Raw genomic sequence first — 15,702 nt, 5'->3', positions numbered from 1 at the left:
TAACGGTACCTCTGCTGGGTGCTGGACTCAACAGGGAAGAGGGAGTCCCTCCCTTTTTGGAGCTATGTTCTGTGGGGAAAAGGGCATATTAAAGAAATAATGATGTCCAGGAGTTTTCTATAGGAGCAACTAAATCAAACACAGGGATCAGAGAAAGCCTTTTCAAAGACTTGCTGCTGAGACTGAAATCTGAGGAATGAGTATGAGTTACCTGGGCTGGATTAGATGTCTCCTCTGTGTGATGTTGCAGCCCACCCACCTCGTCACTGTGCCTTCTGCTTAATTCCATGCTTCTGTTCTCAACGAGCTCATAGTGACATGGTAGAAGAGTTATAAAAGTAAATAATGAGATTCGAGGGCGTAGCACAAGACCTTAGGACCTAAAAATTAACTCCACTTCCTGATGAATACTTTGGGAGTTTTAAAAATAATTATGTTTCATGAGGGAATTATTAAAACCCAAATATTCCTAGACTATAAATAATAATAACAGAGACTAATAAAATGATTACATTGTTCCAAATTCTATTCTAAGGGTTTTATACATATTAATTAAATCCATTCCTATAATCACACATGATGTAGACACTAGCATTATTCGTTATGTAGATGAGGAAAATAAAGCACAGAGAATTTAATAAAATCCTTTAAGAACACACAGCAAGTAGGTGGTGAGACAGGATTCACACCAAAGTTCCATTTCCTTAGCCTCTTACTCTCTACAATCATTTATCAACTAGTTGAAAATATGACCCTATAATTACAAAACCATAAGACAGTTGTCAAGGAGAATGTAGGGGGAGATGGGGACTTAGAATGCAGGGAAACAGAAGAAATCATTTACAGGGAGATGATTCAACGCTGATAGGAGAGATGAGAAGAATCACCAAAAATTCCACATGATTTCATAATAAAATAATACGCCGTCCCTGAGCACGTGTTTTCACTTCTACCAATAATTACAATAACTTTGACTAGATACAGAGTGGTGCTCCAATGTCAAACTTTTTGGAGTAAAAATGTCCAATAATAAAATTTAAAAGCTATAGCCTTACCTCCAGAAAAATGCCAACATACATACTTTTCCGTCTATGTTTGAATATTTGCAGTCCTCCAGGAAGTCACCATTGAAGCTGACCATCTCAGGGACCCTGTATTTGTTGTTATTAGCTTAACTGGGTTGAGATGACTTTATCAGAATGCTAAAGCCAGGAAAAGAATCTGCCAGCAATGTTTAGCATTTACCACAAGTTAATGAGAACGTTCTAAATATTCCAATGATCAGGGCATCAATAGAGAAGAAGGATAGATGACTATAATATTCATGAATATCTGTTCTTGTGTGACCACCCCACTCCTGTCACCTATAAGCACATGGCCAGGTTATTATATTCCTCATTTTATGTGTTTTCTGGGGTAGGAAGTAGAATTCATATTTAAAAGTATTTATCTTGGTTTTCATAAAAGTTTAGGGATTTTTCAAAAATTCTTTAAATGTTTATTTATTGATTTTAGCAAGAGAGGAAGGGAGAGAGAGACAGGAACACTGATCTGTTTCTGTTATGTGCCCTAACTGGGGATCAAACCGGCAACCTCTGTGATTTGGAACGATGTTCTAACTAACCAAGGTATCCAGCCTCAGCTGGACTTTGAAACTTTTATGGTAGATTTCCAGAAGGGAAAAGAGTAAGTGGAATTATTTTCACAGAAGAAAAAAAGAAAAATTAAATTCTAGCTGTGGGTGGGCTCTGCCCCTTGCCCACCCCCCAAGAGGTGGTCTCAGGGGTAGGGACCAGGGTACAGGTAGAAAAACAGGAACCAAGGCACTAGCATACCTAGGCCTGGACAATTTTTATGTCCCAGTATGTCACTAAATAGAGTTGTCAGAGAGTAATGACTATGAACCTTGGAAAATATGTTGCTCAGCGGCAACCGATGTGAACCCAAGTCTGAAAGGATCCTCTGAAATATTTTGTTTCGAACAACATAGCAAGACCTTTGTATGATTGGCAGTTAGAGAGGTGACCCCTTAAATAACTTCTATGAAATTTCTAGGTAGTATTCCAATTCAATTTAATTTGACTCAATGAAAAAAGTAACATTTGGGGGATTTTATGTTGCCACACTTTAGTTTAAAAGGAATACTGATCTTATGCAAGAAAGAAGAAATTTTATATTTGGTGACTGGGTATTGACTGAAATACCTGAATCAAATTTAGATGACAACCAAGTGAACCAGATACCTAGGGGAGTACAGTCGTTGTAGAAAAAATTAAGCCCTCACTTCTATCCTCACCTCGAAAACAGCCACGAGCCCTCACACAATCCCCACTGGCAGCAGGAATGTGGGTTCGAAGGCATTCCATGTCCTAACAGAAGCTAGACCACAGGAAAGGAACTAATAAGGTTGGCCTTTCCTATTTTCTACTTTTCAAACTTCATTCTAACTGAGAAACAGGACGTGAAGCTTGAAATAAAAATGGCGTTAGAGAAATTACCCTGCTTGCTGAGCATGGTCCGGGCTGCTCCTCTGGCCTCATCTGCTTTGATTCCCCTACAGTTTCTCCACATATGCTGCTGTGTTCACCTCCATGGCACCCACAGTGCCTTCGGCAATTAGCATCCCAGCGTTCTGGTCGACAAGGTGTCCTGGAATGAAGTCAATGTTAAATGGTCCCAGTAATTGTGGTGTTTCTGTTTACTGATGTTTACTTCTCCCTTTATCCCACCTCCAAACAAATGTTTATTCTATTTGAAAACAACCCAAAATGATGTTATTTTGTGGTTTTCTGCTGTGGTGGGATTTAATTGGGTTTCCCTTAACTCGGTTCAATTCCTGACACGAATAAGTGAAACCCTTGAACATGAGGGACAGACAGCAGGTAAGATGGTGAATAATGGGACCTGAACACTTATGAAATTCTACTGAAAACCACTGTTACTCACATCTCCTTTTACTTCTCTCTCTCTCTCTTGTTTTGGAAAAAAAATATTTCCAGAATTACATGGGGTAACATTAGGACACAGAAATATTGCAAATAGAATTAACATCAAAAGAAATTAATTAATATTCTGACTCACAGAAAAGTAAACTAGTATAAACCTCTTTGCAACTTTCTCTATAAAGAGAGTGTCGATAGTATTTGCTTCTTTCTACTAATGGAAGAGGAGTTAAAAGGAAATACTGAGTGCACCATCGATCTACTGAAGTGGAACAGACTAGTTGTGATTCTTTGTTGCAGGGGCAGCTCTCTGGCAGGTTTTTCCTAGGCTTATCATGTGGTGCCACTAGGCAGCCTGTTGTCAGGGGCTGCAGAATCCACCATGGCCTCACTCCTATGTCTGGGCTTTGGTGCTGTCTGGCAGCTCAGCACTGTCTTCAAATATATACACATATATACATCCATCCATATATATATATCATATGCATACATATATTATGCACATACACATACATTCTTCTTTCATGATTCCTTGTAATTTGAATTAAAGAATCATCAAATAAGTGCTGGCCAGTATGTGGAGGAAAGGAAACCCTTGTGCACTGTTGGTGGGACTGCAGATCCATGCAGCCACTGTGGAAAACAGTATTGAGGTTCCTCAAAAAATTAAAACTAGAACTGCCAGCTGAATCAGCAATCCCACTTCTGGTATTTATCCAAAGAAATTCAAAACACTAATTCAAAAAAATATGAATGCATCCCTACACTCACTGCAGCATTATTTGCAATAGCCAAGATATAGAGGCAACCTAATTTTCCATCAATAAATAAATGGATAAAGAAGATGTGGTACATATAAACAATGGAATATTACTCATCCATAAAAAAGAATAAAATTTTACTATTTGTAACAACATAGATGGACCCAGAAGGTCCATACTAAGTGAAATAATTCAAACAGAAAATGACAAATACCATCTGATTTTACTTATATCTGGAGTCTAACCCACCCAAATAAACAAACAAAACAGCAACAAATTTATAGATACAGAGAACAAACTGATGGTAGCCAGATGGGATGGAGAATTGAGGAGCTGGGTGGAAAAGGTGAAGGGATTAAGTAACACAAATTGGTAGTTACAAAATGGTCATGGGGATGTAAAGTTACAGCAGTGACAGGATATGAAATATAGTCAATAATACTGTTTAACTATGCATGTCGGCCTAGACTTATGAGGGCATTACTTCACAAGTTACATAAATGTCTAATTACTATGCTGTAAACCTAAAACTAATATATTATTAAATGTCAACTGAAATTGAAACATAAAATTTTTTTAAATAAAATGAAATCTTAAACACTACAGGAATTAATTTCTTTGGAAATTTGAGAATACTAACAATTACAAATTTTAGAAATACAAAACAGGTCACTTTCTCTCTCTGTAGCACCAACTATAGTGGAGGCATACATGGAAGAATGAGAACAGCAACCTGGGAATATATAAATTGGGACTCTTCCTGACCTACCACTTGGGAATCCAGTGCTACCTCTTCTACCTTATGCTTAGACAATTTTTTTAAAAAAACATCGCAGTTCCCCCCTCCTCTGCACCCAATACTACCTCTGCTCTTTTATTTCTTTTAAAAAATGTAAATATTATGCAATTCTAGGAGTTCTCTTACAAGTCACTGGTAAAACTTAATATAAAGTTACTTAACCAGAGAATATCTATATGTCAGTGCTCTAGAGAGTCAATTAATTTTCAGTGCTTTCTGAAATGCACACGATTTCAAGTAGTCTACCATTTTGTTTCCGTTAGTGCGTTTATGAATATATGTTTAAGGTTAAGTACGTTCACCACATTAAAAATGTAAACTGCTTCTGTTTGCTATTGCTCCCGATCTTCATCTATTCTCCTGCTCCAAGACCTGCTCTCAGATTTAACAGAGGAGATAACATTTTAATAAAATGGAAAGGTAAAAATTATTGACTGGAAAAAAGCAGGTTATAGAAACATCTAGAGTGTGTGATTTTTATCTTGTTGAAAAAAAAAAGAGAGAGAGATGCATATAGGTATGTGTTACTCACCTGAGAGGGAGATTAATTCACCAAACTCCAAGATGAACGAAGGGGGGGTGAAGATGAGTGTGGGGTGTGGGAAAGGGAGGTCCATAGGGTATATACCAAGGCGTTAACATTGAGCATACATTTTTATTATTTTATGGTTTTTATTTTATTTATCTCTTTATTTTCTACAATGCCTATATAGAGCACATGTGTGTGTATAGCAACCTGAAAAAAGCACTAATTTAAGTATTGTTTGAGGCAACTATTTTACTCTTCTGAAAAAAGAAACAAAATTAATATGTAGTCTGTTGCCAAAGATAAATCAACTCAAATCCAACAAGAGGTTTCAAGTTTTCCTGGAATTTTTAAGTTCATGAACCGTGGAGTGGTCTCTAAATTTGGAAACCTGTTTTCCCCATTGCTAATGCTACATTCTCTCTACTATCACACACAAAGCATGGGTTACCCTAAATAAACACTATAAAAATAACTGTCTTTATTTATGGTCACATTGTTTCAGATGCCCACAGCCAAGTGTTTCTTGCTTTGGATGCCAGACCTCTTCTGGTCTCTCTTCATTTCACCCTTACAACTCCCAATTCTCTATCAAATTTGGTAGAGACTAAAAATAACAGGAAAATCATTGAAAGGTGATAAGCAAACCATATATATATATATATATATATATATATATATATATATATATATATATCTTATACCTTCTGATATGTTCATTGAGTTAGTTTTATTCATATTTTACAAACCATAATTCCTTTAAAAAATATTTGGGAAACAAGAGTATGTCCTTGTTAATGGAATAATGGAGGATAGACTAGGAGGTGTTTTTCCAGATGGATTCCCAGCAGCCTTTGCAACTTCTCTAGATCACTTATCTTAAAGACCCCTCCCCTAAACTTTCACTACCTTGCTACACTCTACAAGAGGCCTTTTATAAGGCCTTTATAACACTTTTTTAAAATAAAAAGTGTTACTCTTTATTTTCCTACAAAGAAAAATGGCTCCCATGGTGAATTTTAGTGGAAACAGGCAGACCCAATAGTTTGTTGTAATAAAAGATTCCCAGAAATAAAGAGGTAAAATGTAAAGGCTATTTCCATTTCTGTTCCCTCCTTCTTCTCTCTGCCTTTCAAGAGTGAACATAGTTTTCTTTCTGCAATTGAGAAGAGTCCATCAGAAGGCTGAGTTCCCTGAGACTGATGAGTGTGTGGGCATTCAGACTCTATTATTTATAATGGCTGAGAACCTTGCCAGACTGCTATAATGTATTGATAACTTCAGAGAAGTAAAAACACATTGTAAGATTTCATTAACTTAATGGCTTATAGATTAATTGAGTTCCATACAGCCCTGTGATACAAATCTCCTTATAACATACTGTACTATTTTGTAAAACAGTACAAATGACTCTTATATAAAGATAGTATTGTTTTTCATTTTTTGAATTTACTAGCTCCAACTGACCCATCACATCAAATTCATATGTAGACATTGTAGGCTGAGAAAAATAAAATTATATTATTTCTCTGGCTTCAACAAAAAGCAGGATTCTACTCTGTTGAAACCTTTAGTGACGTGCCCCAAAACAGAGGGTTGACTTACAAGAGTGACTTTCAAATAGGAGAAAATTACAACTGTACTTCAATTTTTAGACTTTTTTTTTTGACAGAGAGAGAGAGACAGAGAGAGGGATAGATAGGGACAGACAGGAAGGGAGAGAAACAAGAACATCAATTTTTTGTTGCGGCACTTTAGTTGTTCATTGATTGCTTTCTCATATGTGCCTTGACCAGGGGGGCGACAGCAGACTGAGTAACCCCTTGCTTGAGCCAGCAACTTTGGGCCCAAGCTGGTGAGCCTTGCTCAAACCAGATGAGCCCGCGCTCAAGATGATGACCTCGGGGTCTGAAACCTGGGTCCTCCATGTCCCAGTCTGACACTCTATCCACTGTGCCACCACCTGGTCAGGCTGTACTTCAATTTTTAAAAAAACAGTCATTTTATTATTCTTTTCTTTTATTAAGAATGAGAAAAAATATTATTTGACTCATTTTGGTCCTTAGAAAGGTTTCAATTCTCTTTGAGTTGCACATTCAATTAACATTGAAAAGAATTAAAGTCAAAAGCTTCTGTAGAGACACTTTCTCCCCTACAGAGCAAGACCTGTGTTGAATAAAACCATTTCAAAGAATTTTTGATTAAATAAGAGGTTTAACCAATCCACACACTTGTATCATTAGAAAACAAAATTAATGGTCATCATGAAAGGGCTGTCAAAATTCAGACATGCAAGCAATCCAAACAGTAGACAGAGAATTGTCACTGAGAAGAAATAAAATGGCTCTGAATGATGGGCTCAGTTTGGACACCTGGAGGTAAAGAGTATTCTACAATTAAACTGCAGGTGAGGTGTGATGGCTGGTGTCAGAAAAAACCCAGTCTGCCTGGAATGGCCATTTCATATGAAAAAAAGATGGTGACACTGGAAAGTTTAGGACGTGGTTGGGGAAGGAGATGGAAGCCAGTAAGATAGAAAAGAGGAGAAATCCTCAAGTACTCATTTGAGGAGTTTAGATTTGATCCTTCAAGCGCTAGGAAGTTATTGAAGTCTTCTGAAAAACTAAGACTGTCATCTCCACAATGGAGGGGGAGAACGGAGATGTGAAATGCAGGGGAAGGAAGGGTGGAGCAGCTCTTTGTGATGTTCGTTCCTGATTTATGAGGATGGGAGTGATAGACATTGGAATGGAAGCGTAGGAACTGGAGTCACAGCAACAATAGAACTGTGAATCACTAGAAGGAAGGAGTCAGCATGACATACACCTGCCTTTGACAACCATTGAGTTTTTTATAGCGCTAAGCGTTGTGCTTTTGGCAGTAGAGACAATGCAGAAGGAGGGAGTAGAGGGGAAAAAAAGAAGATTAATAAAAGAGAGAGCTTCAAAGCATGGGATAATGGGATAGACTTTCAATTCTTGACTTGTAAAGGGCTGGGAAGATGAGGGGAATAAATGTTTTCCATGAGCCCATCAATTTTGAAGCAATCAATTTAAATCAATTTAATGAACTAATTAATTAAATATATCTCTTTTTAATTAATATAAATCAGCTTAGCTTATTTTCTCAGTTTCCCTAGTCTTGTTGCCAGATTAGACAGTTCCCTTATTCTACAGGGGCACCTACTAGTGTTTCCTACATTACACCAGGGATTCTCTAACCCCCTCAACGTTTCTACTTTTCCAGCACCTTCTTAAGGGTCTCTTTCTCTCTATCACTGCACCACGTGGTACATTATAGTTCATTGTTCTCACAATTCTAATATTATACAGCTAGAATAACATTCCTCCAAAATTTTATATCCTCCAAGATTTTATATCTTTTCAACTTCTCCATTTTTTCTCTTCTTAGCTTTTAATTAACAATTAAGGTTTTTACGAAATTGAGACGATGAGGATGGTCTGTGAGCACTGTGCTATGCACTTAGCGTCGCTGAAGGGACTGTCTCGAGCTACCCTTTCCATTCTCAGAGAATTAACGTTTTCCCCTTCTCTGGGCTGAGTGTCCTCCCTGAATGCTGGGCCTGATCACGCCTTGCCTTTTCTGAGGTTTTGTTTCCACCACAGATATTCCACCTGCTTTTTGAGTATGTTTCAGGTTACTATTTATCTTTGGGAAAAATACACATGATTCAATGAGGGAAAACATTTGTTCTATTAATTAGTGGGATTTTAAATGTTTGGTTTCCATTTTCCGAATTCCTATTAGGAATTCTTACGCAGGATGGTTGACTAACCAGCCATGACTCCCTCTCCTCCTTCTTCAAATCTCATTAACATGCGAGAAAATTGAAAAGAAAAAAAAAAGGAAAAGAAAAACAACTTTGCACCACTAAATCCATTGTACCACTGCCAAAACTAACAGGATATGATTGTATTATCAGAACACAGAGGAACTTCTTAACAGCAGAAAACAGATTATTTATGAAACCTGACCAAGCCTAGTCTCTTGTAAGTCACGACAAGAAAAAACAAAACTCCACCAAATATGAGTTTACTCAGCAAGACTTTGATAGTTCCCCTAGTCCCCTGGATGGCAAACTGTGGCTCATGAGCCACATGCGGCTCTTTGGCCCCTTGAGTGTGGCTCTTCCATAAAATACCACGTGCGGGTGCTGCCTCGATAAGGAATGTACCTACCTATATAGTTTAAGTTTAAAAAATTTGGCTCTCAAAAGAAATTTCAATCGTTGTACTGTTGATATTTGGCTCTGTTGACTAATGAATTTGCCGACCATTGCCCTAGTCCAAAGGCAGCTGGAATGAGTAGGGGCAGCCCTGTCAGGTGGTTAGGTTAGCAGGTTGATTAATTCAAGGACTGTGGAACAGTTGGATCAGGAACAAGGTATTTTCCTAGAAGCTAAAACTAAGTAAATAACATTCTACATATAATGGAAGTTCTGCCCTAAGGGACTGTCTTCATGCACAGCAGGTCAAGGAAAAGGTGCAACAGTGGACAAAACACTGTTGTATCCATAAATTTCCTTCTTCTCAGGAAAAGCCAGACACACAGACCTCCCCATTCTCACCACTTCTCACATGCTTGTTCTCAGCCTAGGTTCTTCATAACCAGGATCCCCATTCACTGGGAAAGAGAAGGCTTGCTTGACTTCTGGTTTAGAGATACCTCAACCTAACATGTTGCTAAGTCTGGGCTGTTAGGTATAGTTAGGAACAAATTAGAACCTTAAACAATGGAGAGGAAACAAAGACAAGAAAGAGAGACAATAGACTGAATAAATAAACCCACAAGGAAACCCAACATGATAAAGGAAATAGGAGAAGATAGCATCCAACATAGCATGTTTAATAACCTCAGAGGCTCTACAGAATAGCATGTCTCTACAACAAGAACTGGCTACTAGGAAACAAAAGTTACCAAGTAAAATGAGTTCTTGAGTACTAAATAGATCTGGCCTGGTGGCTCAGTTGGTTAGAGCATCATTCCCATATAGCAAGGTTGCAGGTTCGATCCCCAGTCAGGGCATGTACAAGAATCAACCAATGGATGCATGGAGAAGTGGAACAACAGATCGATGTCTCTATATGTCTGTCCTTTCTCTCCCTCTCTCTCTTTCAAATCAATAAATAAAAACATAGTTTTAAGTTTGAAAAAAAATTAAGTTGAAACAAAAAGAAGACACTCAACTTAAGTGTTAAGTTGAGGGTGACATTTGTCTTTAGGACTGTACAGAGGCATGCCTCAAAATTAAAGTCAAAGAGATAAAAATTATGAATGGGAGGTGAAATGATGAGAATGCAATTAAGAAACCCAAAAAATATCGATCCAGAAAATCAAGCAATCATTCTAGAATAAAGAAATAGAAAGAATAGAGAGGAAGGAATACTTTAAAGAAATAGAAGACAATTTCTCTTTCAGATAATATATATATATGTGGTGCAATGGCAGAATTGTCTGAAAGTGACCCTGAATATTATCATGTTTCCTGGACAGACTGGCCTCTTTTACTTCCCTGGGAGTGGTGCCCCAAGCTTGGCTTCCATAGCCAGAAAGACTGCAAAATTTCATGCATCCAAGGTCGCTATCCAGGTACTAGTAGCTGGTTTCCCAGACAACTGGCACCATGATTCCACACTACTCAGGTCAAGAAATGTATTTCCCCTGAAATTTTCTGTTCTCCTGCTTGCAACATAACAAAGCAGATACAGAAGGGACAATGACCTTCAACAGTAGCTCAGACTCATACCAGGAGGATGCAAGTCTTAGTTATCCCTCCATGGGTTGTGGGAGAATGGGAAACCCACACCATTGTTGGCTTCTCTTCCATTGAGCTGTCCTTCTCCTCAATGAGCCTTGTTCTTTAAACCACACAGAGCGGCCCTGTGCTACATCACCGTTGGAGACTGAGAAGGGACTCACCATACACGACAAATACTTGAATCCTCAGAGAAAAGGACCCATCAGATGCTATACAAGATTATCGGTTATTTAAACATATGCCAGAGGACACATGTCTTCAAGGATAAAAAGAGATTGCCTACATTTTTATATTTTGAATGGATTACTTTAGAGAGCCAGCTCGTCGATTCAATGGGATTCCAAACATGTTTCAAACAAGCATTAAAGACGGACTTGATATGCCAATTTTAAAATTCATTTAGAAGGAAAAATATAAATAAATAATGGGGACATTTTTTTTTTAACATGACGCACCCTGTAGTGGACACTGTGCCTTCCTACCCAGATTCCTCTTAAAGACTGAAGGACAGATTCCTCCTCGTCCTTGGGGTGCTGCTGCCAATGGCGAGCCCTTGGTGGCCCCGCCCCTCCCAGGCTTGTCTCTCAGCTGAAAGCCGCTTCACTCAGTTTGTGCTCCTTTCTTAGAGGCAGCCTGCATCCAGTTACTGGTTGATGCAGGAGTATAAAAGCTTGACCGTCTCACCTCAACTTGGGATATCTCTGGAGGACTGTCCCTTCTTCAGAGCTCCAGGTGGGGTCAACTGTTACTTTCTTGTGATATCTCAGGTACATTTTCTCCCTCTGTCCTCTCTTGCACCATTCTTTTCCCCACAAGTGCTGATCACCAGAGCATTCATTCATCAACTTCCCACATTAGCCGCATTTATTTAAACCAGTTTATGCAAAATTTCAAAGCAAATAGTCTTCAAAGGTAACTCAGAAAAAGTCTGAAAGCATTGCTCTAGAATACATATAATTATGTCCGCGTTTATAGAAATACATCTGTAATATACAAAAACTATACATTATTATAGTGAAGGTAAAAATAAAACTGATGAAGCCCCGTGGTGATGTTTTCTCTACAATTCATTGTGAGATTTATTTCTTAATGTGTATTTTATGTTGCTAAAAGACTTTTAAACTTTAGCCCACATGTTTTTCATATAGAAGCGCTATAAAGAGGAGTGTTTCAAACACTTGGAAATGAAAAAATGTATATATTTATATAAACGCGGTCTCCAATGGACCTTGAATATCTGAAAAATAATTGTTTTGGCATAATTTTCTAATGCATGCTGATGATCTGCAATCAAAGAGCTGAGGAATATTAAGATGAATTTAGTATTATGAAAAGAAATTTATCGGTAATCGTCATGTTAAAAGTTACCCTTTACAGAACTCAAAGGAAAACACCCCCCTTTTCATTTTAAATTTTAGCAGGCCTTGTTCTCTGATCAAAAGCATTTTAAGCAAAACTAGATATTTCTGAGGAACCAAAATATAAGCAAGTATTAAATAATTAAGGAAGAAGCTTAGTGAGGCTAGGGAATTGGTGAGTTATTTCTCTTGAGTCATTTTAGATTTGAAGCATACAGACAGTGACGATCTATTAATTTTCCTCTGAGGCTGCCTTATTTTTTCTACTTAGTGTTCAGCAAATGCCAAGCCAACTACCAAACACTAATCAATAGACAATTCTCCCTGGCGGAGGCGAGGATGAAAAGTTCCAAGAAGTACATTACCCTTACTCACATTATCTGCGCTCTATCCTGGTATGACCCTTCTCAGTACTTAGCGGTAACTTTTTAAGAAGGAAACAAGCACAGTTTCATATAGAACAATCTTCTCAAAATCTTTTGCAAGGAAAGTTTATTTCCATTATGGCCAATCTACAAAGTCAATCCAAGTAACAAATTCAGATGAGCAATGAAACTAATATATATTATGTAATGACACTGATTTAGGGCTAGATGTTTACAGTTTTGTGTTACACAAATTAATGAATGCATTCTTATTTTCACTTTACAGATGAGGAAACTAAAGTTCCAAGAAATTAAATGTTCCCAAGGTAACATAAGTGGATACTAACTAAGGGTTTTAAAACAAATCTTTGAAACATAAACCATCCACTTTTTGCTCTACCCATGACATAATATGAATATATATTCCTTTAAATATTTTGCTGGCCATATTTATCTCAGATTATCTAACAATTGGCATGAAAGTAAAAAATAAAGAAATTAAAATTATATATATTCATTTTACATACTTGAAATGTAAGTTTAATTATAATTGTATGAAATATATTCTCCTCAATTATGACCTTATTAAAGGTTGTCCATTTTTTTTAGAATGACAGATTGGGTTGTCAATTTTTCCAAAGTTTATCATGTTACTTTTATGGTAATTTTTACATATGTTGAACTTATTGAACTTTTGCTCTTAATTTTTACTCTACCTTGTATCCACAGCTCCCAAAGATGAATTAGCATCTCAGAAATACTTTGGTAACACATAATTTTAGTGATAAAAGGTATAACTTTAAAAAAAAAAAAGGTATAACCTTTGTGGGAAAATATATTCCAGATTCTAAAAAGATTAATTTAGAAGATAAACACAGAGAAGAAGCTAAAACTGTTGTTTTATCACTCAAAATTGCAGCCCAGAGAGTTAAAACAAGTACAAATCACAGTATGGCAAGGTATTTGCAAAATCAGGTAGAAAATTAAGAATTAATGTTCTGTTCAAAGAGAAGACAGAGTAAGTTAGTAAGCCCCCCCCATAACTGATGTTTTAGTTCTCACATTGTAGTGATGACATGCAAAATAGGAGAGCAATTATTATCACATGATCAGTCCGTCAGCTATTTTGTTCTATAGCTATGTGAAACAGCAGAACAAAAAATGACTGCCGGACACCAAAAAAACTGCTTTTTCAGAGGGACACATCCAGCAGGCTAGAAAATGGGCACTCCAAGGGGATTCCTGACCGAACTGAAGGAAAGCCAGCATGGCCAGAAGCCAGCCAGGCGAGGAGTGCTCTGCAGGTGTCATTGTGAGGCCAAGACACAAATACAAGTGGAGGCTCACATACCACACCTACCAAGGCAGCTCTCTGGTGCCCAGAGGAACAGAGGGGTCAGTGGGACTACCCATACTTACTCTTTTGTCTACATCTGCATGAGTAGTAATAACATTGATGTGATACAAAACAGAGTTAATTATAACTGTTCATCCCAGATGTCAGTATCTCTGATGAACAGAATGGCTATAGAGAATCCCCAGCCAAATCTTGTTAACCACATGAACGATTCCAACATGAACTTGATACCACAGAATCCAGCTGCTGCCCTGGCCCGTTGGCTCAGCGGTAGAGCGTTGGCCTGGCGTACGGGGGACCCGGGTTCGATTCCCGGCCAGGGCACATAAGAGAAGCGCCCATTTGCTTCTCCACCCCCCCCCCCTTCCTCTCTGTCTCTCTCTTCCCCTCCCACAGCCAGGGCTCCATTGGAGCAAAGATGGCCTGGGCGCTGGGGATGGCTCCTTGGCCTCTGCCCCAGGTGCTAGAGTGGCTCTGGTCGCGGCAGAGCGATGCCCCGGAGGGGCAGAGCATCGCCCCCTGGTGGGCAGAGTGTCGCCCCTGGTGGGTGTGCCGGGTGGATCCTGGTCGGGCGCATGCGGGAGTCTGTCTGACTGTCTCTCCCCGTTTCCAGCTTCAGAAAAATACAAAAAAAAAAAAAAAAAAGAATCCAGCTGCTCCCACAACATGGAAGAAGCACCAAAAACGCACCTCGTTAATGCATGCGCAGCACGAACAGTTGGAGGCTGTCTTTAGCCACACGATGTTTCCAGATAAAAATCTCCAGAAGGAACTTACTTTGAAACTCTACCGGAGTCAACAATAAAGATTTGGTTCAGGAACCGACGAGTCAAAATGAAGAAGCAGCAGCAGCAGCAACAGCTACCACTAAAGCGACCAGATCAGATTCTTTCAGCCAAGAATGTGCCCACCACACCCACAACATCAACCAGTCCTTATTCTTATTTCCCTATTGTTTTAGATTACTATAGCTCCCTTCCACCTCAGCCCTTCGGCCCTTCAAGCTTGGCATGGGACTCTGTCATCACTGAGAGTCCCACAAGTGATGTCCAAATGCAAGATCCTCAGTTGGAGAGTCTGGTGGCCACAGTTCCTACTTTGTTCCCTGATGCCTATGACATAGAGCAAATCATGGAACTGTACAGTTTTCCTGATGAGGATGAAACCTCCAACTCATTCCACTCTCTAGATCAGTATCTTGCACCCACAGGCCCCAGCTGGAAAGAAAAGGGTTCTTCTCTGAGCATCTTTGCTGATGCAACTTGAGGTTTATCATTTCGGCAAACATCACCCAGTATGACAAGCTGAGGCCTTTCAGCCTACAGTCTAAAAAACAGCCTGGAGCCCTTGGCCAGGTAGCTCAGTTGGTTAGAGCATTGCCCTGATATGCCAAGGTTACAGGTTTGATTCCTGGTCAGTGCACATACAGGATTCAACTAATGAATGCATAAATAAGTGAAACAAATCAATCGTTCTCTCTCCTTTCCTTCCTATCCCTCTCTAAAATCAATTTAAAAAAAAATTAAGTAACAACCTGGAATTCCAGAACCACTATAGTATGTTACACTTTGGATTTCTCTGATCAAAGTACTAATAAATACCAAATTGTACAAAAAAGACAAAAAAAAATGACTGCCCTTTGACATATTTGGTACCTATATTAAGGAGAGAGTCTTGGTTAGTATTTGTTTGGTCCTTAGCTAAAAACCCAAATCACTGGAAAAAGGTATTTCATTTAGTTTACATGTATTTTTTTTTTATTGATTTGAATTTATTGTGTTTACATAGATTCAAATGTCCCACTGAATACATCGC

At 38.4% G+C, this 15,702-nt stretch overlaps 1 protein-coding gene across 1 annotated transcript in view; it reads left to right on the top strand.

The window, feature by feature from the left end:
- Positions 1–15,195, top strand: part of LOC136392197 (arginine-fifty homeobox-like) — a 59,868-nt gene extending 44,673 nt beyond the window's left edge. The window contains 3 exon segments of the mRNA XM_066364248.1: positions 11,434–11,574; positions 14,534–14,669; positions 14,672–15,195. Of these exon segments, the coding sequence (XP_066220345.1) occupies positions 11,434–11,574; positions 14,534–14,669; positions 14,672–15,195 (801 nt within the window).
- Positions 15,196–15,702: the final 507 nt, after the last annotated feature.

This window comes from Saccopteryx leptura, chromosome 2, assembly GCF_036850995.1.
Source record: "Saccopteryx leptura isolate mSacLep1 chromosome 2, mSacLep1_pri_phased_curated, whole genome shotgun sequence".
In the NCBI taxonomy this organism is placed as follows: Eukaryota; Metazoa; Chordata; class Mammalia; order Chiroptera; family Emballonuridae; genus Saccopteryx; species Saccopteryx leptura.
Note: the sequence above shows the minus strand (reverse complement) of the source record. Positions and strands in the feature narration are given on the sequence as shown.